The sequence below is a fragment of the Silene latifolia genome, chromosome 4, assembly GCF_048544455.1.
Source record: "Silene latifolia isolate original U9 population chromosome 4, ASM4854445v1, whole genome shotgun sequence".
NCBI classification, from domain to species: domain Eukaryota; kingdom Viridiplantae; phylum Streptophyta; class Magnoliopsida; order Caryophyllales; family Caryophyllaceae; genus Silene; species Silene latifolia.
The window spans coordinates 22,241,259-22,268,678 of record NC_133529.1 but is presented as its reverse complement, the minus strand read 5'-3'; the positions used below and the strand labels follow the sequence as shown (position 1 = coordinate 22,268,678).

General features: G+C 37.0%; 2 protein-coding genes and 1 long non-coding RNA gene across 4 annotated transcripts in view; 2 read left to right on the top strand and 1 right to left on the bottom strand.

The window, feature by feature from the left end:
• Window positions 1–27,420, top strand: part of LOC141653233 (pre-mRNA-splicing factor ATP-dependent RNA helicase DEAH1-like) — a 221,466-nt gene that overhangs the window by 44,230 nt on the left and 149,816 nt on the right. The gene's annotated exons all lie outside the window — the stretch shown is intronic.
• On the bottom strand, window positions 471–5,458 carry LOC141653231 (uncharacterized). 2 transcript variants are annotated; one of them, XM_074460926.1, is made up of 5 exons: window positions 5,080–5,458; window positions 4,024–4,115; window positions 2,810–2,869; window positions 1,947–2,049; window positions 471–1,397 (listed from the first exon to the last, which is right to left on the bottom strand). In XM_074460926.1, exons 2-5 carry the CDS (start codon window positions 4,105–4,107, stop codon window positions 703–705), a joined length of 942 nt encoding a protein of 313 aa, XP_074317027.1. In that variant the 5' UTR covers window positions 4,108–4,115; window positions 5,080–5,458; the 3' UTR covers window positions 471–702. The 2 variants fall into 2 exon arrangements, with proteins under 2 accessions (XP_074317027.1, XP_074317026.1); XM_074460925.1 differs by having other exon boundaries at window positions 4,024–4,107; window positions 5,080–5,457.
• LOC141652145 (uncharacterized) lies at window positions 5,807–6,619 on the top strand. Its single transcript, XR_012546989.1, has 2 exons — window positions 5,807–6,260; window positions 6,337–6,619. It is a non-coding gene; the product is annotated as an uncharacterized LOC141652145 (long non-coding RNA).

Below are 27,420 nucleotides of genomic sequence, written 5' to 3'. Positions count from 1 at the left end.
TTAATGGTGAAATGAAGTGAGCTGAAAATTATTAATTGCGGTAAATGACGTTTATGAGGTACTGCTACAAGTTAAATAATTTTTTACTAAATTCAAATATGTAAGAAGAGTTTACTAAAAAATATCAGAGCAATACTAAATTCAAATATGTAAGAAGAGTTTACTAAAAAATATCAGAGCAAAGTGTTGAGTCGCTCTATACTAAAGTCGTTAAATGGCTTATCGACCTTACTCTTGTCCCGAATAGAAAATAATGGACATGTGAATTCATTCTTGATAATTTGCTTCATTTTCTCCCTATTTTGACAATTACTCAAATTTCTGAATATTATTTCGAAAAATAGAAAAAATCGAAACCTTTTTTTATCATGCTTTTTCCATGATTTTCGAAGTTTTTTACGCAACACTTTGCATGTATGTTTTCAGTAGCCAATTTCCCCTAGAATGATTCATGCTAAAAACCAATTAATGAAAAAGCAAAGCAGGTGTCATATAGTTGCAATCTCAAAGAATATGTATTCCTATCTTTCATTCCCCTAATTTGTAAACTGTACACATAATCCTGTTTCAACACAAGGCTGAAAAAGCCAGTTCATCTCTTAATATACAACAAAATTAGCACATCAACAACCTCGTCCTTATCTTGAAAACATAGAGAAGTTGTTTCCAGATCGTCCACATAATTTAACCTGAAAAGGTTCTTTACGGTTCACATATGCCACGACTGATGGCAATAGACTTTCTTCGCTCCATCTGAAGTTGTGCCTCTAATTCCGATATTCTCTGTAAGGATGCTTGCTCAATGCAAGAACGACGTTTTCGTTCTTCTTCAAGCAGTTCCGTCATTTGATATCTCAGTTCCGCCATTTCCTGAGCTAAGTCCTCAGAATCTTCTTTTGCCCTCGATTTCTGCTCCTTGAGTTCATCCTTGAGCTTCTTTACAAGGTTTTCATATTCTATAAGTTCACGGGCCATTGTATCTGTCTTGCCCTTATCATCCAGCCTTAACCCGGGTTCCAAAACAGATCCATTTAAAACGGGTGTTTCTTGATTGCATTTGGACGCGAGTTTTTTGGGTTCAAAGCTTTTTGACTCCAGGGACATCATTTCCCGCTTCATGCTCTCTATTTCACACTGGTATTCTAATGCAGTTAAAGAAAGCGACTCTTCTAGCTTCTCTATGTGCAAACAAGACTTTTGTAATTCTGCTTCTTTAGTTTCTAGCTCATGCGCCAAGAACTCACACTCTGAATTTGATTTCTTTAGTTCTTCTCTTAAGCTGATAATTTCCTTCTCCAATACGTCAAAATCAGACAACTTTACATCGAGGTTGTGGATGTGCTCGTCTAGACTGTCTGTATAAGCATTCTTTTCATTTAGTTGATCCTGCAAGTAATCTAGCATCCACACAATAATACGAAGTAATCAGTATCTTCAACTTGATAATGCAATTGCGACCGAGGTGCCACGGCCGATATTTGATAGTTGATACCACCACTATCCCAAATTTACTATCCCCATTTGACTTTGGTGATCAACCGAAGTCAACTTTGAACCTTTTTCCAAATTTATGTAAAATATACAATGTAAATTATCAAAAAAAAAAACAATTTTCATCAAATCTTGATAAACCTGCATCTACACACTGAATGATCAAATTTCTGATCTTTTGGCAGGAAAAAAACAACTAATCATTTTTAGAAAGTTGTAGCTAATGCACATATTTTGAGCAAAGATCGGCTAAAGTGGACATTGTTGATCCCAAAGTCAAGTGGGAACAAAACAAATGATTAAATTGAACCGAGGTAGTACGGTAGTACCATGGTTAATATAATGTCTGCTACTCCCCAAACCAGAAAACAAAAATTAGTTAAATCATATGGCACACAGCATATGATATTGTGCAATGTGTGCAACCAGTACCAAAAAAAGGTAAAAATGAATACCTATTTCCTGATAGCAGTTCTTCAACTCTCTTTGTAAATCCTGAATTTGCCTTTTATCTTCCAACCGGGCGTCATTCAAGTTCCTGACATGCAGCTCTAATTTCTGCAACATAGAATTCGGTAAGCACACATCAAAGCATATAAAGAAGGAAAATGACCATAATTCCGACCTTCCCAAATGTAAGAAACAGCAGGAAAGGATCCTAAAGTTTCATCCCTCAAGGTAAAACCATAAAACATGACAAGATCCCAAATATTCTTTCGTTCCATTTAGTCTAGGGCAACATCAACAATAGTGTACCATATTACTGGTATATATGTATCCCTTTCTAGTAGAAAACGGAGAGTAGGGAACATCAGTACAGTCAACGTGATGGTAACAGTGTAAAACAACATAGCCCAGTTCCAAAAAGGCTCCTGTCCTAAGTCAAGGAAAAGGCCTAAAGGGGAGTCAGATGTATGCACTCAGCCACGCGTTTTAAAAGCAGACTGTTCTGGATGTGACAAATAATGAAAATTGCATAAAAAGTTGCAGCAGCCAACTACTACTTCAAAAAACAAAAAAGAGTAAACAATACAGTGAGCCATTTTGCAATCGACGTGACAATAAAAGAAGATAAAATTCACAGTTTCAACAGAGTAGTCGGCCAAAGTAGTTATACAGTTATAACAAGAACGCTTAGATCTGTAGCAACAGATGCTTCATTCATTAAGTGTGTGTGTGACCATGTTTTTTTACTTTATAATTTCGTTCTTTCTACCTGATTATTAGACAAGGCGGATGACAGATATGGTGACATTATAGATACTGAAGCAAATACACAGCAATAGCTTTTGCAGTAAAATGAGATTTGCAACCTTACTTTGATCAAATCAAAGCTTTGGGATTGCGTCTCTCTCAACAGATCCTTCTCTCTTCTTAACTGCAGCCAAAAACACCCAAGAAAAAACTAGTCACACTTTTCATGTATATAATGTTGAAGATCGTAGCAAATGACTTTGAGCAATAACATATGTCACTAAGGAAACGACTATTGGTACACGGTTAGAAACAACCTAAAACCTCTTCCCTTCACCTTCCCCAAAGTACACACCTTTTTTCTAGTTTTCTTTTTGTTTTCCAATTAAGTATTTAAGTACATTTTTTTATTCCTAATTCTCCAGAAGAACTTCAATTTTAAATCCTATCTCAACTAAATATCACTAAGCTAATGCCGCCAATCTGGAAGTAATCTTTATAAACCTCATGAACAGTCATTTTCACCGGGCAGCAAGATCAAACAGTATGTAGCACCATTAGCTTCATGATGATATTCTTTGTTTGATAAGGTGGAAAAAGATGCACTTTTCAAAATGTTTGAAGCCTCGCACTACATTTCATTTCTATCAATAAGAAAAATAAATAAATAAATAAAAGAGATAAAAATCACTTGGAGAAAAACCATAGCCATCAACATATCTATTCGAGTGCAATAGAGGATAAAAAGACCATCAAGTGTACTTAGAGTAATGGACATCTTCGTTACTGCACTAGAGCATTTATGGAAGAAGGCACGCCCATTTTACACAACACAAGTGAACCTAAATGGGTGGACGGAAAAAATGGTGAAAAGAGGCTTCCCATCAGCACTGTAACATTCGGCGACGCCACGACGTGTATAAGTTGTGTGTCATGTATCACGGCCGCACAATTCCCTTAATCTTTTGAAATTCTGTTACTACTGAAATACCGCCATAGATATCGACTTCCTACTTTATAAAACTATCCTGAATTTAACAATTCTAATTGAATTCAGTAAATAAGAACTGAAAGTTGGAAGATGTCCATTATACCAGATGCTCAGAACCTTTGACCAAGAAACAACCGATATAACTCTTTCTTTAATAGTTGGGATCGGATAAATGAATCTATCCTACCATCCACCTCGTGTCCTTGCCCTTCAGGCTGAGATCACTGAAATCACTCATGCCTATGATTCTATGGTCAGAGACTCAGAATCATATACTCGAATTCGAATAGGATACACTTATCTAAACCTCATGGTAGAGAATGAACAAACATAGCACTGAAAAATACCTCTCTGCACCTTTCTTCGACGTGTAATAGCTCCTCTGCATCAAAAAAGGAGACATCAGAATTGCTCCTGGAACTGGTAGACATCTGCGAAAGTGAAGAGCAAATTAGGACAACTGTTGAAAATGGCACAAAAGTTGTCTAACCAAAGGTTCTCTCAAGTGGCTAAGCCAACACTAGAATGCATATAACGGTAAGCGTTGGATGATTTAAACAAGTGGTGCACAAGGGCTAAAACACGGAACTTATAGTAGTAAGAAGCATCCTTCTACAAGAACCATTCAAGGCCATGAAAAGTTCTTCATACTACTACACACTACACCACAGAAAACAAATCCTACCACAGGGCACAGGTGCATATTGAGCTAACATCATAGCTATACACCTTGAGCTCTTCAACTTGTATAGGTTTAGGTTCGAAACATACCCCCATTGAACTTTCCCATTGTTGCTTTTACAAACAAGGTGAGGGCTGCTCAACTATAACCACCCTACAATACACCTGACCACTTAGACCAGCTAGCAAGGAATGTTCTAACTTAACCAGAGGTCTCAAGTATTAAAACCCGTGAGGGAGACCTTTACCGCGGTTGTGGTCCTACCCGACTAGAATCTGGACTAAAATGGACGGTATGCACCAAATAAAACAACCTCCCTACAATTGACTAAGGCAAGACAAAACTCCATACTCAAAGGCATTGAATAAGCATAAGAACAGTTACATACTTGCGCAAATTAACATCTAGAACCTACATGCCATGTTAAGGTAAAATAAACTGCTAACAAATAAATAGTCCTAGAAATGACAAACTAATTGATGCCCACAAAATTTATGCTACAATCATATAGTCTCTCAGTCTCATTCGTTTGTTTACCTTTGATAAAAATACTCGTCACAAATAATAATAAAAAAAAAAAAACGTAAACAAATGATTGAGACGGATGGTTAAAACTTAAAATTCCGTCACTTAAAACCCAAAAATTACTAAAAGAATTAAGCTTTTGATGAAATTTATTCCTATATTTCAAAATTAAGATAAAGCAAATATAAAAATATACCTTGAAGGGTGAATTGATCTGTAATGGGAGAATTGCCCAGAAAGTAAATGGCTATAATAGTAAGTTCAAAAGTTGATTAACTGATTAAATAAACCTAAATAACAAGAATTAAGACAAGAAATTGATGAAGTCAAAAGAGAGAAATGTTGGATTCTTTTGAGAAAATTGAGATTCTGGGATTGTAAAAGGAAGAACATAAATTATTTGTGATAAATTGGTGTCTTTATTATTCAAATGATTTGGGAAAAGAAGACCAAGATTAGCTAAAAAGTTCCATTCTTCAAATGATTTGAAAGTTACTCATTGACTGGTTTTTTAATCATAGACTCATAGTGTTGTATTCAAATCTTTGAGATTTCAGGTGTATCAACTGGGAAATGTGTATCTACTTTGTTAGGCTTGGCCTGGTTGTTTATGGACTGCAAAGCCTACCAGACTGGTATCCAGGCCAGTTCCTAAGAAAATAAAATTGACCCACATCTAAACCATCTAATCGAACTAACCCGATTCAAACTCAGTTTGAACTAGACCTGGCAAACGACGTCACTCGGTTTGGTTCCATATCAGGTATATGCTAATATGCGTAGATCCAATTAGTCTTACTTAAGACCAAGAGTATCCGTCTTATTAATAAGACGGGTCATTTTGATACCACATTTACAATATGGGCTGAGCAATTGTCAAGTGGGTTGCCAGTTGGCATTTAATGCAAATTTAGGCGTGGGGCTTAGAGGAGTAGGTATGCAAAGCTATGAAAGTGACCAAACAGTTCATTTTTTCAAACTCTATACTGCTACACTCAACATCTCACATCATTTCTCCCTCCATCATTTCTCTCTCTTTCATTTCTCTTTCTTCACTCCCGAAAATTTAAAAAATAAACCCAAATATTGAAGAAAACCAAGCTCTCCGATTATCAAAAAAAGCTGAAAATTGGGAACAATGGTAAAAAAAAAATCATGACAAAAAAACCTCCAAATAAGAAAGCAAAAATATCGCGTGAAAATGTTGAAGAAGATGGCCGTGTCATTATGTTTACATTAATTTTGATATTGGTATATATTTTTTTTTAGTAAATATTTAAGTTTCCTTGTATTTATATAAGATCTAGAATAAGATAAAGAAGGGTGTTGTATTTGAAAGTGGGGATGATTCTAAAATTGAAGAATATGAGGATGAAGGTATGTTTTATATATGTGGAAAATACAACATTTTTGTGGCATATTCTAAAAATAAATTGTTGAAATGCCATGTCAGGCATTGATGAAGCAACAACAATGGCAAAAAATAAGGGGAAGGTGAAAAAAAGCATGGGAAGGAATGTAGAGAATTTTTTTTTAATAAAGTGTAACCAATTTATTGGATTTTGTGACCATTGTTGAACGTGTTTTGTACTTGATAAATATATGTTCCCATTTTATTTTTAAAATCAATTACAAAGTTAGAAAATTCTATTATGTTTACAATTTTGTTGGTTGTGTTGACATATTCTTATAATGTAACTATATTGATTATAGTTAGAATCCTATTTTGACTTAAATTAATGAGCAATAAGTTTTATTATCTTTAATTTGCTGATTTATTGAGTATTGTATCGTGTGTAATAATGGTAACATTTTGCAAAAAAGAAAATGGTTGGGTTTTGATGAATACGTATAGAAAATGTTGACAGAAAAGGATATAATGTTACCAATTACATGAGAAGTCAAATATTTTTTAGGGAAATCTCATCTTCATCAAAGATGGAAAGGAGTATGTAGAAACAAAGATGTTGGATAAGCTTTATTATCTTTAATTTGCACATTTTAATAGTTATTGTTTGTATAAAATTTCAAAATGTATTGATTTTAATTATTATAAAGTTTTGTGTTTTTTTCGTTTGATTGAAACTCGGAAAATCTTTTTTTTTTTTTTGGGTTTTGTCATTTACTTTTGAATGTAAATTGAAAATATGGGTTTCTGGGTTTTAATAAATTTGTTGATTTATTGAGTATTGTTTACTTTATAATAATGGTAACATTTTGCGGAAAAAAAAAATGGCTTTCTAGGTTTTGATGAATAAGTACAAAAGATGTTAGACAGATAATGATAGAATGTTACCAATTACACGAGAAGTTAAATATTTTTTAATGTGGTTACAAGTAATCCAAATAAGATTACATAAATGTAAGATTTATTTTGGTGTAATATGTGTCCATTAAGAACCTATATGAGACTATTTTTAATTTATGAACTTGCATTCTGAACAAGTAGTTATATGTATAGCAAAGATGTTTTTGCATAAGCATAGTATGTGACCAATTATATAATAAGTCAGAAAAATGATAATGTGGTTACAAATAGTGCAAATGAGAGTACATAAATGGAAGATTAATTTGAGGTAATATACTAATATGTGCCACTAAGAACATATGAGAGACTATTTTTAATTTCTAAACTTGCATTCTGAACGAGTAATTATAAGTATAGCAAAGATGTTCTCACATAAGCATAGTATGTGACCAATTATATAATAAGTCAGAAAAATGACAATATGGTTACAAATAGTGCAAATGAGACTACATAAATGGAAGATTAATTTGAGGTAATATGTGCCCACTAATAACATATATGAGACTATTTTAAATTTTTGAACTTGCATTCTGAACAAGTAGTTATGACAAATATGTTGACACAAAAGTATAGAATGTTACCAAATATATATATTCATCACATAATTAATAGTCATGAAATAGATGTTGCCACAAAAGCATAGAATGTTACCATTGAAATAAAAGATCAAATATTTCTTAATGTGGTTACAAATAGACCATATGACAGTACATAAATAGAAAATTGGTTACAACATAAAATGGTTACATAATAAGTAAAATTGGTTACATATGATACAAAAATCCCCCTACTACTAAGAGATTAAGAAATCTCAAAATTTTCCCGCCTAGGTGACATACTACTTTATAATATTTATATCCTAATTAATTGGCCCCACTATTTATATTTACTATTGCACAATATTTGTCTCCTAATTAATTCTATAACAAATATTGACGATAATTATAGTTATAATATTTTCAAAAATCATTGTTTAACTTTCAAATAAACCAGGCAAATTACCAAGCTACCCTCTTAAAAATAATACTCCGTATTAAATACCATTAGTTTAACTGTTAGATTCTATAATATCTTTATCTAAAAAACCGCGCTTTTGCGCGGGATTCACACTAGTTACTACATTATTGAAATAAGGGACATGAAATTGATGCAATTCTTGAAAGAGTCTCTTCTGCATATTTTATAATTCTCTTCGCTTCTCGACCATTAGCTCGATTAGAAAACCTGAAACATCAATAATTGCACATACAATTATAGAGGTCACAAAATTATGCAAAATATATACAAAAAAGTGTTAAGTAGTCACATATTTGTAACAAAAGATGAAAAAGTGTGTATTATATATTGTCATCGTGGATAGTAACATCATGCAATAAAAGTGATAACATAATTCAGTTGTTTGGTTTATAAACTGGTTACATTGTTCATACAAAATGGTAACATGTTACTAATTACGTTGACAAAGAGGGTGGCATACGACGATATATGATAACATTTTATCAAGATATACAACCAAGTATTAACTACACTGTTTACATAGTTCTAACAAAATGGTAACATGTTTATGAGCATATACAACCAAGTATTACTTCTTGATCATTAATTATTGTTCATTAATGCAAGACAAAAAACTGGTAGTATTGTCCGGCTCAAAACCTGATAGCATTTTAGAATTAATATAAACCCGCTATATCATAAAAAAACTGATAACATTGTTCAACAAGATGGTAACATATTACACTTATTTTCTTTTTACTGATTATGACAAAATGCCCGACAAACATGGTCACATATTAACTGATTTTGACAACATACTCAAAGCATGGTAATATATTACAGTTTCCTAACTTCATGAGCAATGTCAATAAGCTATGTCAATAATCTCATTAGATATCATCCAAAAACTGGTAACATTGTTCAAAAAGAGGGTAACATATACAATTTAGAGATGGCAATTATTGACACGACACGAAAACACGACACGAACCCGACACGAAGTTAGTGGGTTAGGGTTAGGACTTTGTGACCCATTTAAGTAATTGGGTCGACACGGACACGACACGAAATATAAATGGGTCGGGTTAGGGTTGAGCTCTTTTGACACGAACCCGACACGAATAACCCGTTTATTTAAAAGTGTCATAATATATTTGGATTGAATCAATAATTCAAACAAACAACTTAAAAATATGCAATTTCATTCATCATTTTTGTCATAATAGGGCTATAAAGCTTAATTTAGTTTATTAGTTTATTGGGTTAAATTGGTTAAATGGGTTAAGTGGGTTAAAAATGATCTGCTAAAAGATAAACGGGTTAAACAGGTCGGGTTGGGTTATTGAAAAATTAAATGGGTTGGGTTAGGGTTGAGACAAATGACCCGTTTATGTAATTGGGTCGGGTTAGGGTTGGGGTGGTGATGACCCGTTTAAAGTTGACACGAACACGAACACGACACGACCTGATCTGTTTGCCAGGTCTAATACAATTACCATGCTCGTCTTCACACAAACTATTCATGTTGCACAAAAATAACAAAAAAATGGAAATTTGTTTATGTGTGAACCCATCTAAAAAGAGAAATAGTCTACAACAATTTTCCAGAAAACCCTTGCTTGTTTCGTTTCAGAACCCATCTAAAGAAGAAAAATAGTTTATGAATCTTTTTATACGAAAACTCCCAAAAGATTCAATGTCAAAATAAATCTTGCAAAAAAATTTTTGTTAAAAAGAGTTTGAAGATCCAATCCGAAATAAATCCTAATTTATATATAAAAAACAGTGATCCATCACTCAAAATAAATCTTTTTATATAGAATAAGTCTTGTGATAAAAATAAAAACCTTAATCTATCAAAAATCTTAAATTTTTTACATCAAAATTTATAAATCAAATAAATGGGTAAAAAAATTAAGAGAAAAATAAGATAACTCATGTTACCTTTTAGGCTTCATGCACAAGTGCACAACAAATTGGATGAAAGGTGAAAACTTGTAAAATGATTGAAGAAAATGATTATTAAAGCCAATAATTTAAATAATTGTTAAGACAAGGTTGAAGATGAATGTAGTTGTTAATCTAAAAAAATTGGCTAAAAATGATTTATGTGTTAGTGGATGAAGAAAAAGGATTGAGTGTTAGTGGATGAAGAAAAATAAGAATTGATGCGTGTATGTGATAGAGGAAGAAATGAAGTTTGATGTTGAGTTTGTACAAGAAGCAATTAATGAAAGTGTACTAAGCATATTATAATATTAGACAACAAATAAGCAAAATACGGCTCATTAATGGCATTGTCTACCCCACTTGTCAAGCTGGCTGATTTGTTTGTAGTAATACGGGTTGGTTTGACCCGTCTTATTGTTTCAGACGGATTGTCCGGTCTGAAATAAGAATTGGTGGCGTATATCATTTTGGTTTATATCGGGTTGACTTTAGTTTCGATTTTGATCGGATTCATTTCGGTTAGCCACTTTAATCGGTTTGTACTATTTTTGAGTCGGCTGCGGTTCGGGTCAGGTCAATATCAGTTCAGTTTAATTTTAGGTCATAATTTCCAGTTGTTAAAGCTAAAAAAATTAGGTCAAATGTACCTTATACTTTTGAATTTGAGTACAATACTTCATACTCCGTAAAAATAAATAAAAAATTAATGAAAAAACATTTAAAATATGTATTTTATGTGGGTTTTTTTTAAGAAAATAAGTATTTATAATTCGGGTCTATCGGCTCAGTTCTTAGAGGTTCAGATATATTCAGGTTCGGATATTCGGTTATTAGTGAATTCGGTTTAGTTTGTATTTGATTCAGATTTGGTCGGGTTTCAGGTATTCGAACAGTTATCAATTCAGATGTTTTCTTCCAATTGTTCTGATTCAGATGTATTACCTTTCACCTTTACACTGCCAATGTGGGACATAGGTTTTGCACCATAACATGCTATGAAATGCTTACGTGAGAGGAAATTTATGAAATGTTTATGTAAGCGGAAATGAATCTCTTCATGGAGATTGCGAGGATCATACTTTTGTGACATACTATTCATAAAAGGGTTTAATTGGGATGAAGGTAATTATTAATCCGAGTTCCTTGAAATAAGAAGAAATACGCGGGTAAAACAGGAAAAAGAGGGTAAAACAGGAAAAAGATCAGTTTGATGCTATTGGAAATGTCGGAAAAACTGTAAAAATGCAGGAATTTCAGAAATTAGAAAATGGGTTTCTTCCATCATCTGATCACAACAGTATAGATCATGAATTAGATAGCATTAATAATGATAATTCATCAATGAATGCAAAATTGTTCAAAATTAGTACCCTTGGTAAAAGTTACAATAAAAGTTGCAATAAAAGGAGTAATTCTTAGTGTGGTAATTGTTTGAGGGGTAAATTAAAATTATTTGATGAAGAACAATTACCAAAAGATAAAGATCAGGTTTCTAATGATATTTCTCTAGGATCAATATCAAAGTTTTCTAAGAAAGTCGGTCAAAAACATTATTGTCCAATTTGTTTTCGGGTTTTTTGCATCAAAACAAGCAGTTGGAGAATGGAGGACCTGAGACATGTTGATGTTTTTAGAGATCATCGAGTTTGGAAAATCGAGACATGCTTGATCTTGATATTAATCGTCTTCTTCCTGCAAAATGATCCAGAAGAGGTAATGCTACTATTGCTACTGCAAATAGTAGTAATTCACTTGTTGGACTTATTAAACCATATTGGTAGGTTGAAAATCCACACAAACATGAGGGATTTGTTAGCTTAATTTACAACTGATTTCATATCTCGTAAATAATTTCGATATATTGTATATAGGAAATTGTAATTACATCTAGTTGCACTTTTCCTTATTTCTAGTCTAGCACCTTGTAAATATTTAGTTGAACTTTATGCTAAAACCAATAGATAATGATTGACCTGGAGTCCTGGACATAGCAGGAGTACTTTATACGATTTTTCTGACTACTTAAAAAGGAAATTTCATGATAAATATCTTATTGGAAAGTTTGGGAATAAATTTTCATGAAGCTATAGGAAAGTTCTGTACTTTTCCCAATCGAAAGTTTGGTAAGAAAAGTAGTTGTCCTAACATATACCCGTACTTATTAGGGCACATGTAAGAACATTGTCTCCTAATTTAACTCCGATTCTAACCAGAGGTGGCAATCGGCCAGTCGGATCAGATTTGGGTCGGGTCATATCGGGTCAGCCACTCCTTTCGGTTCGGATCGGGTCGAGTTCGGGTCATATCGGGCCGGGTCATTTCGGGTCAAATGATGTATCGGGTTGGGTTTAGGTCCGGTCATTATCGGGTTCGGCTACTTTAGCACAATACTTCATGTTTTGACCATTAAAATTAGTTTTTAAACATTATTTGGTTTAATTACTTCATTATTAAGTCAAACATAAGAATCTAATTACAAAACCATTTTAATTTTGATCAATATTAAGCTTAATAATTTTCGGTTCATCAATTTAATCGTGTCAGTATCGGTCAGGTCAATATCGGGTTCGGGTCACTGATCATCAGGTCAAGTCGTTTTACAGGTCGGTTTCGGGTCACTGATCGTCGGGTCATGTCGGGTTACGGGTCATCATCAGGTCGGTTTCGGTTTCGGTTTCGGGTTGCAATATTCTCGAGTTGGGTCGGGTCGAGTCGAGTTTGATCGGGTCACTCGAGTCGGGTCAGACTTGGCAGCTCTAATTCTAACCAACAATTTCCTCATTACTTTATTCATGTTCTTAATTATGGAATTTAACTCGGATTCTAACCTACAAAGTTTAGGCAAATTCATTAGTCACAAAAACAATATATATACAGATGGAATATGTTATATATACCATCTCCAATTTCCATATACACAGGCCATATACACCTCTTTATTTGCTGATAATGGAGGAGCATAGACACAACATGACGGAAGATGATATGTGTAAGCTACCAGCCCTAGTTGAAGCATCATGGTTAATTCTTACTCACGAGTTTGACGAGTCGAGACCTATAAATCAAACATTCTGTTTGATGAATAATAATAATAAATCCTACGTTAAGTCAATTGTTGAATTACAAGGCAAGTCCATTCTAGCTTCCGACAAAGGTTGGTTAGTCCTACAACAACGGTTTCCGTTTAATTATAACCGGATAAGATACTCTGTTTGGAATCCTGTCACCGGACAATACTTAAATCTTCCTGAGTTACTAGACCCCCCTCATCAGCAGATAGAACCCACTTGTATGCTCATGTCATTCCCTGACGGCAATGCTCCGTGTGTCGTTTTGTTATTTGAAAGCCAATTGTTTTCATGTAGGCCTACAAAGGGCAGGGAAGATTGTAGGTGGGTCAAATAAAGTCTCGTGCATGAAGGTCGAACTGTGATGTTCATTACCGTAGCTGCTACTCTCAACGAGGACATATACATGCATGCTTTTCTGAATAGGGGCAATGATACTAATGATAACGACAACCATTACCGCGGTCTGTCTTTAGTCTTTGCCCGTATAAAGGTTAGTCTTAGCGATAGGGCTAGTAGCTCAAATATGGTCCTTTTCGAACCATTGGAGATGAAACCTCCATTTGAGAGTATCCATTTCTCTTACTCACTTAAAAATAATTTTATGTTTGAAGTTTGTGGCGTATTATATGCTGTATACATATTGAAGCCATCAATAGCTGATTGTGACATTGTAAAGATCCTTGTTTTGAGAATGGATTTGTCCCAAATGAAATGGATTGAGGTGGAATCGTTAGGAGATCGTACGTTTTTATTAGGTGATAACTGTTGCACTTGGTGTTGGGCAGACGACTCTTGCTCAGGCATCGAAAGGAATTGTATTTATATTACTAGCCGCATGAGTAAAACCATGCATCAATACCGCCTACAAGATGATACATGCATTTTCTTGAAGCCTTATCCCGATTTCCCCCGGTTTATCAATAACCCTATTTGGTTCATGCCCCGCAAACCTATCAGGTTCGTCTCTCTCAAACAATTTCATTTAGCATCCTCTGATGATAGAAAATCATCAGAGGATGCTAAGATTTTTAAGCATGTTGAAGAGTTCGATGAGATGAAAATGGACGACAAACCAACATTGTCCTTAATTTGTCAACTTCCTTTAGACATGTTGATATTAGTAACCAAGTATTTGCATTTGTTTGACTACATGAATCTACGCAACACTTGCAAGATGTTGCGCTCTAACATTCCTCGTCCCCAATGGAGATCCAATTGTTCATATCCTCTATTTATGTCCCTCCAGAATAAGAAAAGCAGCATTTGTGAACTATGGGATCCATGTCGAAATATAAGTCACACGATCGTGACACCTCATTCACCATATTTGTTATCAACAATTGAGTTTTGCAAGGATGGTTGGTTGTTTTTGCGAATGGAGGGACAATCCTTACAATGTTTTAACCCTTTTAATGAGAAAACTTACAAATACCCTTCTCATCATATCACTACCTACCTTTCAAGTTTAGCATTTTCAACATGTCCTACTTCTTCTGATTGTTTGACCATTGGATTTACAGCGAGGTATGATTGGGGATGGATGGTTTACTATCGAGCAGGGGATGACGATTGGGAGTACGCTAATATTGAGTTTGACGCTGAAGCGGGAATTGAATTTGAAAGAGTGATAAGGTTATTTTCAGTCGTTTGCCTTAATCAAAATAAATCCTATACTACTACTAACAAGATAGCTAGCGGTAGGTCAGGGTCGAATCCACAGGGAGGCGGTGATTATCTAGTTTGTTTATATTTAAATCTGTCTTAAAGTAACCAGTTGTGGGGGTTTTGATTGTTTGTTATCTAATCAACTAATAACGAGTAAATAAAGACGAATAACAATAATATTAAAGAGTCTAGGGATCGGGTTCACTAGGCCATCATCAAAGGGTAGAATTTAATTCATTGATTGAGCAATTTATATTGTTGAAAGTCATATGATCGGTCGATTCTAATATTTCTTTTAAATCTAATTTAACATGCGGTCGCTATCATTAAATTATCTCTATTCAATTATCGTGGCCTATACTAGTCTTAACCCGGTCGGTGATAATCCTAGTTTATGCAAGACTAATTAATCAATTCTGATCAGTAATTAACTAATTAGAAGTAATACGATAATCAAACAACAATTAAGAGCAATTTAACAATCAATTCATAATAACCCCTTTTCTAACAACCTAGATCCCCTTTCACCCTAGATGAATAAATTAGCTACTCATAAATCGAAATAAACAAGTACAAATAATAATTGACTGCATAATTAAAATAAAGATTAGGGAAGAAAAACTTAGTCTTGAATTAAATTTGAAAGGCAAGAATATGAAACTTCAAGAACAAATATCAACCGAAACCGTAGCAAAACAACGTGCAAATTAACAAGAATTAAACCCTAAGCTAATACTAATCTACGTACATAAAACTAATGTAGGAAGTGCTATTAATAGTCCCGTTAACATACGTCCGTAACCAATAACCTAAGATCACAAAATCAACTTGTAAATGTCCACAAGTCCACAACAAAGCCCATCGCTCAATCCGTATTAGGCGCTAATTAAGGGCAATTAATATCAACATGGGCTTTGACAAATCAACACATATGGCAATGGTATCTTTGGACTTCGTTTATTTTGCCTAAACGTCTACACGTCTCGAATGTTTCGTTCTCCTAATTGATCCATATCTTGATTCATCTTGGTCGTCGGCATTTTTTAGCGTAAAAGACTCCTTCCTGCAAATAATTAAATAAACTCGTAGTAAACCGCAAAGGAAGTAAATATAATATAAAAACATACTAAAAATGCCGAAGACAGTATAAAATTACGGGGAATTATTATATAAAATATAGGTAAAATAATGAGTTATCAAACTACCCCATGCTAGACCTTTACTCGTCCTCGAGTAAACTCAAGAGGCAAAACAAGACAATACAAAACAAGGTTTAACTAGTGACAAAATTCAAGGGAAGCGAGCAATAATTCAACCAAGGTTTTCGAAAAGAAATCAAACGCAAGTTCAAAATCATTTTAATTTCGAAATAGAGTTAGATCACAATTTAGCAAGTAAGAACAATCACCCTAACAAATCCGTCAAAATATCATGTAATGTGCACAAGTGACCATTCATTCTTACCACAAACCGTCTAGACAAGTGACAAACCGGTGACCCTCACTTTCGGGAATGTAAACGCGGAAAATCACTCACTCTCATGTGTCCAAGTGATGAGGACACGGGTCACACATATAGACTAAGCCTAAACTTGCCGACTACTACATGTCAAGAGGACTTTTAAGGGTTGTAACGTGGCTATGGGTTAAAGGGAAAAAGGTGGATAATTTATGGAAATGTGGTGTTAAAGAGTAAGAGCTAGAAAAGAACGTGTCAAATCTCGGCCTAAGAAATGAACGCAAAAACCTCCAAACAAACACTCCTCATAGAAATATAGCACAAACACCAGTTAATTAACAAAATCTCCGTCATTAAGACATACACCTCCATCTGAAATGAAACTCAAACCCGATATATTAAATAATACTAGTACATCTATGACTCCTTTTTCTTCTTTTTTTTTCTTTCTCTGTTCTCTGTCACTTTTTTTTGTTTTTTTTTGGAATTTTTTTCCACTGGTTTTTTTTTTTGTTCTTCTGATTTTTGTTCTTTTTTTTTTTCAAATAGATCAATCTTTCTCGTATGACAAATATTCACCAAATTGCCATCAATTACTCCCCCATGCTTTGCTTGTATTATACCTCTACTCAAACCGAGAAAAACAAACACTTCACTAGCCCTTACTGGGGTAGGATAATGTGGGGAAACGGGTTAAAATATTGGGTAACAAAGAAACAAGGCTAAGGCTCAAAGGGGTTGCAAATAGGAAATATTAAATTCGGGACGGCTATTTGGCTACTGTAGCTCATAAACAAATGAATGCCTCTATCATTCATGCAATCCTAATGGCAAGTACTAATCTTATGACACTCATGAAAGAATTAGATTGGCATGGATGTCCCAATCTTATTTGGCTTATGTGATCTCACGGCTTATTGGTCACACGGTTATATAGTCACAAGTCTAGTCATACCGTCTTACCACAAACAATGTCACAAGATAAAGCACAAAATAATTATTCCGTTGGACTATCAAGGGCGAAAACGTCTCACAAACGTCATGTGATCAAAATAGGAAAACAATTTGCAAACAAACCATTTCAAATTAGTAGTGACTCGATTAAACTATGCTCATACTCCACAAGAATTTGCCACTGAACACATGTAATGGTGACAAGAAATTTTTCAATTTTCAAATTTCAGCATATTCACCAAACTAGTAATCAACCGATCAACCATAATGAATTATCCTATGCATAAATGAACCATAAAAGCAAAAGGACATAAAAAGATGAGGAAGAGAATCGAGCTCACCAAGCTAATAATGAACAGTATGCATAGCTGATCAGCGAAGAAGTGCAAAGAAGAAGTCCAGATATCCACAACCTTTGATTACATTAGAATGAAACCTGCAATTGCATCAATGCAGCCACAGGAAGTCGGGAACAACATATTGGAACACTTTGCACAACTTATGGACACCCGTCAAGATCAAGAACAGCCCGCAACTCCGAGCATCGCTCCATTTAAGAGCTAATCACAGAAAATAGTGCCTCATTTGACACAATGGCTCGATGTAGCAGGAATCGAGCCTAGCAACCCTCAGAATTTGCACAAACCGAATCCATATACGCTGGAAAACAGCTCCGATTTGCTTATATTTGCAGCTAATCCAACCCAGGTAAGCCGGAAAGACGCCTGAAACTCATCCCAAATCAGCATCAAAATCGACTCGGATAAGGCTTCCAATTTGCAGAATAATCGGAAATAATTAATCCCCAAATTCAATCTGATTTAAACCCAGAAATCCGACTCATTTAACAGCAATGAAATAGAAATAGAAGTTAGGGTTTTGGGAATTGGAGATTTGATGGTGGTTTGGGTGAGGATGGTCGCATCAGTGAGCGACGAGGGCTTGTAGTAGATCGCTTGATGGTAGGAGCACGGCGGAGCTAATGGGTGACAAGCGAAGTCGTCACAGCAGGGGACGACGAAGGGCGGTGGGCAACGGAGCAAAGAACGACGGAGCTCGGACATGCGGTGCTGGTAGAGGTATGCGTCGCAGCAGGGGACACAAAGGAGATGGTCGGTTGTGTCGCTTCAGTGAGCGACGGGTGTGGCTTGAGGTTGGCAAGGGATGAGTGAGTGACTGAGATACTGAGTAATATGGGTGTTGGATTGAGGGAAAATAAAATCTCTGGCAGCTTTTTAGAATCCGAGAACCTATGCCCACTTTTTGCCTTTCTCGTTTACTCTTATTAGTCTTGATCAGCAGTCATTTATATTCGTGAACGTAACATCACATTCTCAAGGGCGGAAGCACTCAACGCTCTTAAAAGTCGATCAAAGGTCCTGTCATGAAACTCAGAAAAATGACAATAATAACTAGTTAGACATAGCAAAGCGAAAACAAAAGAGATATAATCATGTAACAAATTTTTCTTTGTGTCTCCATGTTTAGTTATAGCTTTTTCATCATTTTTAGACCAATTAAAAAGTAATACGAGGGGATAATGGGTGGAAGGTACAGAAGGTTCTTCTGAAACAAAAAACTCAATGTGCTCATAAATTTTCACTGCAACAGATTCTCCATCTTTTTCATCCTCTAGCTCATGGCTTGGAGTGTAATCGTACCCATTACCAAAAAGAGCCGCTTCGATAGCATCCACTTGAGCTTCCCAAGAATCACCTGCAAAAACCTCTAAACATGGTACGCAATCCAAATGGCTTAAAGCAAAGAGCTCAGAAGAAAACTCCTTCAATAAATCTTCCATTAAATCCTCGTCTGTAAGAACAAGAACTGTGTCAGAAATAAGCGTGTCCTCTTTGTAGGACGGTTCTCCTGACTCAAATATGTACTCTGTATCAATGTCAAGTATACTCAAGTCTTCTACTTGACCTATTTCTCTTTGAAATTTTCGTCTGTAGCGAAAAGTCCTCTTTGACTCGAGATCAGAAGTACAATCTCCGACCTATTAGACCTGAGCACACACGAAAATAACAAGAAAAATATCAAACTGTCTCAAGGAACTAAAGTTCCCTGAAACAAAAGACAAAAATAAACAGAAACAAACAGAACAATTATTGCCTCCCCCGGCAACGGCGCCAAATTTGATAAGGTTATTTTCAGTCGTTTGCCTTAATCAAAATAAATCCTATACTACTACTAACAAGATAGCTAGCGGTAGGTCAGGGTCGAATCCACAGGGAGGCGGTGATTATCTAGTTTGTTTATATTTAAATCTGTCTTAAAGTAACCAGTTGTGGGGGTTTTGATTGTTTGTTATCTAATCAACTAATAACGAGTAAATAAAGACGAATAACAATAATATTAAAGAGTCTAGGGATCGGGTTCACTAGGCCATCATCAAAGGGTAGAATTTAATTCATTGATTGAGCAATTTATATTGTTGAAAGTCATATGATCGGTCGATTCTAATATTTCTTTTAAATCTAATTTAACATGCGGTCGCTATCATTAAATTATCTCTATTCAATTATCGTGGCCTATACTAGTCTTAACCCGGTCGGTGATAATCCTAGTTTATGCAAGACTAATTAATCAATTCTGATCAGTAATTAACTAATTAGAAGTAATACGATAATCAAACAACAATTAAGAGCAATTTAACAATCAATTCATAATAACCCCTTTTCTAACAACCTAGATCCCCTTTCACCCTAGATGAATAAATTAGCTACTCATAAATCGAAATAAACAAGTACAAATAATAATTGACTGCATAATTAAAATAAAGATTAGGGAAGAAAAACTTAGTCTTGAATTAAATTTGAAAGGCAAGAATATGAAACTTCAAGAACAAATATCAACCGAAACCGTAGCAAAACAACGTGCAAATTAACAAGAATTAAACCCTAAGCTAATACTAATCTACGTACATAAAACTAATGTAGGAAGTGCTATTAATAGTCCCGTTAACATACGTCCGTAACCAATAACCTAAGATCACAAAATCAACTTGTAAATGTCAACAAGTCCACAACAAAGCCCATCGCTCAATCCGTATTAGGCGCTAATTAAGGGCAATTAATATCAACATGGGCTTTGACAAATCAACACATATGGCAATGGTATCTTTGGACTTCGTTTATTTTGCCTAAACGTCTACTCGTCTCGAATGTTTCGTTCTCCTAATTGATCCATATCTTGATTCATCTTGGTCGTCGGCATTTTTTAGCGTAAAAGACTCCTTCCTGCAAATAATTAAATAAACTCGTAGTAAACCGCAAAGGAAGTAAATATAATATAAAAACATACTAAAAATGCCGAAGACAGTATAAAATTACGGGGAATTATTATATAAAATATAGGTAAAATAATGAGTTATCAAAGAGCCAGCAATTATAGCCCCAAGTACCATGATGGAGTATTTTATATTCTAGACATGAATGGTAATCTCGGAGTTCTTAAAATGGTAGACGGAAAATGGATTGGGAAGGTTCATAATGGTCCAATAACAGAAAACATTTCCCTTAATTTGCGCCTGTAATACCCGCTCTTTTAGAGACCCTTTGACCAGTGTTGACTGACCTTGGGAGTGGGAATAGTCTTAGAAAGACGTACCAAAGTTATCTTGGGTTACGAGTTGGGAGTGATACTCGATAGAGTAGAGGCTACTCGATCGAGTAGCTTAGTTACTCGATCGAGTAGGGGGCTACTCGATCGAGTAGGTTGGGTACTCGATCGAGTATCGGGTTTGCAGCGAGGGTTTTATATCGCGTTTTGTTAAATCCGCATATCATTTCCGCCTCATTCCTTCCATCCTTTAGTCGCCTCTTTCCCTTCCCTTCACCACAAAACCTCCATGGAAGCCCTTTGAAGGTCCTTGTGCCTTAGGAGAGCGTAGCTTGAGTCGGGTAGCGGTCTTTTGCCGGGTTTCTCCTTATAGGTATGTCATAATCATCATCATTTTTCCCATTGTTGTGATTAGGGTTTGCTTAATAGTAATAGATAGTTGCTTTGCCCTTATAGGCTTTGCTTGGTTGCTGGTTATGACGTGTGTCGGCGTGGATTGGTTGCGGTTGCGTAAAGGTAGGTCCGCCTACTCAGTTTCTGTAGATAGTCTAGTGTGTCGATCGTTGTATCGTTGTTGTTGTGTTGTGATTGTGATCGTGTGACGGTATGTAGACGATGTTGTGATTGTGATTGTGATTGTTTGTCTGTGGTTCTCGAGATGCGTTCTCGGCTGAGTGGAGTCACTTGCGGGAGTGACTTCACGCCCTAGTTTCGCCCTTCGTGGAACTCGCCACGGAAGGGGATGTGCACATTAATGGGACAGGGTTATCGCTCGGTATGATGAGCGGGGCTTAGGTGGGAACGGCTGCGGTCCCCCACTGGCAGGTCTGGTCCAGTGGACAGTCGGTGACGGAGATGGAGTGGAGTGCCTGATTGTGATCGATTGTGTGACACCCTTAATATTTAGCGTTATCTAATTACTTAAAGACGTAAATTCTACGGAAAAACTGGTAGGATATGTTTGTAAATGGTTCAACTAGCTAAAACCTGCAATTTCAAAAAATTTTCTAACTAAACCATTCACAACCAATTCCAACTCAAGAAGAGTGTCAAAAACCCTGCAACAACTGATAAACTAATTTACATACATAACTTAAGACGCGGAAATATAGTGTTACAAACCCAAAATAGAAAAGGGAGACATATGTCCCTTCAAATTATATACAAATCAAAAGTGTAAAGGGTTTACTAATAGAATAGCCAAAACTAGGTCCAAGGTTCCTTGCTCACTAGCTCGTCTGTGACCCCAACAAAGCATCAACGACCTGTCAATCGCATTTTATACAAACACGAAAGCCACAATTCAGTGGGGAGTAACTTCGAGTCCTCCCAGCCACGAATCGTCAAAATTAATGTAACATGTAAACAATATGATAAACCATGTAATTATCATGTAATCTATCCTATGACCCCTAAACTGACCAAACTAAACTATCATGTGAATCATATAATTCAAATAGTAATCCAAACTTTATCAATCAGAACCGCTTACATCTCACCTATTACAGTTCATAAAATCACCATACAAGAAAGGGCAATATATCAAAGACCGGCATAAGTTCTTAGTACGGTCAATAGTCACTTTGTAACTCGAGTCTATACCCCTAGGTAGGGAAGGTAATCGAACCGGTATCTTGGCTCAGCGGTTAATATTAATAAAACATGGCCAAGAGACAACACAACCCTAGCCTAAAATCTGCGCAGACCTAGACATGCGGATACACACCACCGCACCCAAGACCCACAACTTTTTTTTAAAACAAAGTGAAGTGAGTACCCTAACGACACCACCGAAGGGTTGGCTAGTACTTAAGCTGACCACTTACTATCAAAATAAGTAACTGAGGTCATGCCCCAACTTGGATAAACATCCACTAGTCAGGAACACAAAGGCTATCAAGCAGTGAACATATACTCGTCAAAGACTATAAAGACCTATCTATGATGAAGGCCGAAATACTCACCTAGGACCTAGTCCCAGCTAGTCCCAGCTTGAATACTTTAGCCCACACCACACAAGACTCACCACACAAGTCAAGTAAGACACCCACTTAACCTTAAGAGGGCAAAAAGTCCTACTTACCAACATAAATTCTAACAGATTGTGTTGTGCTGTTTTGTTGGTTGTGGTTAATTTGGTTGTATCTTATCTCAGTACTGACCTTGTGTGGTTGTCTTGTTTGTTTATGTGTCTGCCGTGATCCCTTATGGTGAGCAGTCTGTCTTAGCAGGTGTTTATGTGGTTGCTAGCTGGAGTCCGGGCAGGGATGAGTCTCCACGAGAATTAATAGTTATAGCGAGTAGTCTTTGATTTGTATCTTTCATATCTTTAGTTGGTTAAATCACTTGTAAAGTAACTTAATAGTTCTTTTATCGACATTTGATTATTACTATCCTCGGGCAACCGAGATGGTAACGTCCTTGTATGCTAAGGAAGGCCTGGTTAAGGCTCCTCTGTATATGGGGGTGTTACAGCGCCAACTAGTTGAGCTTGACCGTCAACTTATATCGGTTTTCATTAAAGAAGTTGGGAAGAGGGTTCGAGTGTTCAAGTTTAATACATTAAGCAATGATTGGGCTGCATTAGATGATTTGGGGGATTATATGCTATTTCTAAGCCCGACATCATCGTTTTCAGTATCAACGAGAGATAAAAGCCTGAGGAATAAAATTTATCTATCGAAACACATTGGTAATGAAATGGTCTTCTATTCAGTCACCACTGGTATGTATCACACTTCAAGCCAACAACATCCTAGCAAGAATTACTACGGCATGTGGTCACAATTATTTTGTTGTTGGCTATAATTTATTTTTTTCTTCGTTTTATTGATGTTGGCTTAAATTCAATAAAGGTTGAGGTTTAATTGTTAGAGTAGTAAGCAGGATGCCTTTTGTCCCTTAAACGTGTGTCGTTAGCTTACAGATTTTTTGTTAATAATGCAGATTGTAAATGGGAATGGCTATCAGAAAATGATTAATTGCTGTACATATTTGAAAACAGATTATAAAAAACTCATGTTCATTCTGAAACATATCGATGAAGCAACATTCACGAAAGGTCCTATTCCGTCATCTTGCATACGACTAAAAGCTATAACTCGAAGATAACAAAAGAAATGGTAAATATTGTCGACTTTATGATATAAGTTGTGTTTGGGCTAAAAATCATTCAAAAGGGGAGGCCCACTTAATAAATAAGTAGATCATATAAGGAGAAGGGGAGCCCGTGGTAGGAGTGAGCATGAGGGAGAAGGAATGGGCCGGCATACGCGCAGGCCGAAGCCCATTGAAGGAAGCATTCGGATTTAGGAAAGAGGGGTCAGGGAGAAGTCAGGGAGATCAGGGAGAATGTAGGGAGACCGCGTGTTATGACAAGAGTTATTATGGAAGTTATATTCCTTTCCATAATTAAGGTAGGATACATTTAGGGTTCTTGCCCTATAAATAGCCAAGGGAGCAATCAAAGAAGGACATTCATACAAACATACACATATACATTCACACACGCACACATACATCCAAGATCTTATAAGCTCGATACCTCGTGCTAGCAAGATTAACATTACGATATAATTGTAATCATCCTCCTATTTAAAACAAGTACAATATTTGGCAGGGTACCGTCCCTCCTGCGGTTGTTCCCACATTGGGTTTTCCGCGTCACCAAATCTCACGTGTCAATTTACATTACGAGCATTATTTCCTTATTTAAGTATCATCATACAAGCGATCAATCGAACACCCAACGAGTAAGACCACATTGACCTAAAACAATCAACTTGGTAAAAAAACACCTAAACAGTTTGGCGCCCACCGTGGGGCATTGTGGTCGTCAATCGTTGATAATCTAAAGTACACAATGGATAAACAAATATCAGAATCCGTGTCAGGGAGCAGACAACCGTCGCCGCCGCCAACCTCTACTCAAAATCCAGCATCGACAGTGGCAGCACAGGCTCCCGGACACACCTCAAGAACCACACCAACGACAAAAACCTCTTTGCCTCCTAAGACTCCTGCTTTCACAACCCAAGCCAGATCGGATAAGGGAGCAGCGAGCTTAGGCCTCACCCCGCCACCCAGTCCCACATAAATCTTGTTCGCTGGCGTAGAAAGCCTACAGAAGGCCATGTAAAACATGAGAGAAGACCAGAAGAAAGCTGAAACTGAAGCAAGGAAGAGAGACAAAGAGCTCTGGGCGCAGATAGATATCCTAAAACAAATTAGTCATCACCCCGGCAAGCGAGGCGGGCGAAGGAAGGCCCCGGCCCGAGATCGGCACGGGGGCATCGGCGGCGAGAATTCACTTCGGCAAATACCGGTGGCGGTAACAAGGTTGGATCTAGCTACAGTACTGTCAGATGGAAGAATAATCCCACAAGGGCTGGGATACCTCACACCGGATAACTGGCCGTCATCCAGCCGTGTGGAAGAACGAACAGGTGGCATCCCTGTCAGCAATTTCGCAACAATTGACCAGACACCTGGAGCAGGACCCGAGGGGAACCAGATGAGCTGGCAACAGGGAACGATCGTTACTTAAACCCCCTAGCTGCTGGGGCACATCAGAACCTTCAAGAATTCGGGTTAGGAGGCAGCACACTGAATCAGCAAGCAGCTGACAGGCGGACCCCAGACTCAGACAGCATAACAAACCAGCAGTATTTGGAGCTAAGAGAGATGCTAAGCAGGGTCCCAGGACTGCCACCCCCACTCGAGAAAGCAGCACCTTACAGCTATGCCGACTCACCATTCGTGGACACCATATCCATCACAGCCATGCCAAAGGCATTCACAAATCCAAATATGTCTTTCTTTGACGGCACAACAGATCCCTTTGACCATATAAGCCAGTACAAGCAGAAGATGATGACAGTAACAGCCGTAGGGCAGGTCAAGGAAGCTTGCATGTGTAAAAGATTTGGATCCACCTTAACAGGGCCGGCACTTCAATGGTTTGTAAGCCTACCCAATAGGTCGATATCCACATTTGCTGAATTAGTAAACGCGTTCACCCGACAGTTTGCAAGCAGCAGGAAGCCGCAAAAGCATGCGGGAGACCTGTACAGAATCGTTCAGGGGGCTGGAGAAACCATTGGAGAGTACAACGCTAGATTCAACAATGAGAAGGTGGCAGTATGAGAGTGTGTCGTTTCGACAACAGTAGAAGCCTTCAGGAGAGGCCTCCATCATGACTCTAACTTGTACAAGCAGCTGACTATGCATCCCTGCCATAGCTTCGAAGCAGTGCAAGAGAAGGCAACTGCCGCAATCAGACTGGAAGAAGACATTCTAGCCAGAGCCAGCCTACCTAATACACCAAGTGTCTCCAGCACCTCAGCCGTGGAGAAATCAGGAAGAAAACAAACTACCAGTAAAAAAGATGAGAGATATAGGCCATATGGAAGAGGAGTTAACAGAATCGAGGAAAATCAACTACTCCCCACTTTGGCAGAATTATTATTCACTACAGGCATCGGAGGAATCCTAAAAGCACTTAGGGAAATTGGAGACGGAGTAAGATGGCCCAAGCCACCAGTAGAAGGGCAGACATGGCGAAAAGATAGTAAAAAGAAGTGTGAATTCCATCGTGATATTGGGCACAACACTGAAGATTGCTACACACTACGAAGAGAGATCAAGCGCCTGTATGAGCAAGGGGAGCTGAGCCATCTATTACCACGTGGGGGCAAGCAGTAGGATAAGGTAGCTCTACGAAGCCTGCAAACCCACCCACGTGTACCAAAATCATAAACGTGATAACAGGCGGCTCAGACCTAAGTGGACTGACATATTCAGCAGCCAAAAGGCATGCCACCGAGTCCAAAGGAGATAGACCATCAAATTCGTGCAGAATTTCTCACAGCGATTTACCAGCTGTTACCTTTGATGAGGGAGATACATATGACGAATGGGAACATCATGACGCGCTCATCATCACCCTATCAATGGCTAACTGCACAGTTAGAAAGGTCTTGGTAGATACAAGTAGCTCGGTCAATCTGATTATGCTAAAAACCATAGAGAACATGGGATTCAGCGAGAAGGATTTACAGAAGAAGACTATCCCACTGGTAGGCTTCAGCGGAGAAACAGCTAACTCACTAGGTGAGATAGTCATCCCAACCTACGCGGGGGGAGTCAATAAGCAGATCAGATACCTGGTCATAGACGGACCCTCCACCTACAATGTCATCCTAGGAAGGCCGTGGCTGCACCAGATAAAAGCAGTCCCTTCAACATATCACCAATGCATAAAATTCCCCACACCATGGGGAGTAGAGACAATAAGAGGAGATCAGGAGGAAGCTAGAGGCTGTTATAAGAAGGCACTAAAGTGCACTACCAGCCCTCCCGCATAGCAATTACAGAAATAGCCTGTCCAGGACGAATACATCGAGCCCCCAGCAGAAGAGCTGGATCAAATTAACTTGGACAAGCTATACCCAGAAAGAACTGTGCTAATTAGAGCTGGATGCACAGGAAGCTTGAGACAACAATTAATCAAATTTCTGCAGGATAACATGGACTGTTTTGCATGGTCACACGACGACATGATAGGAATAGA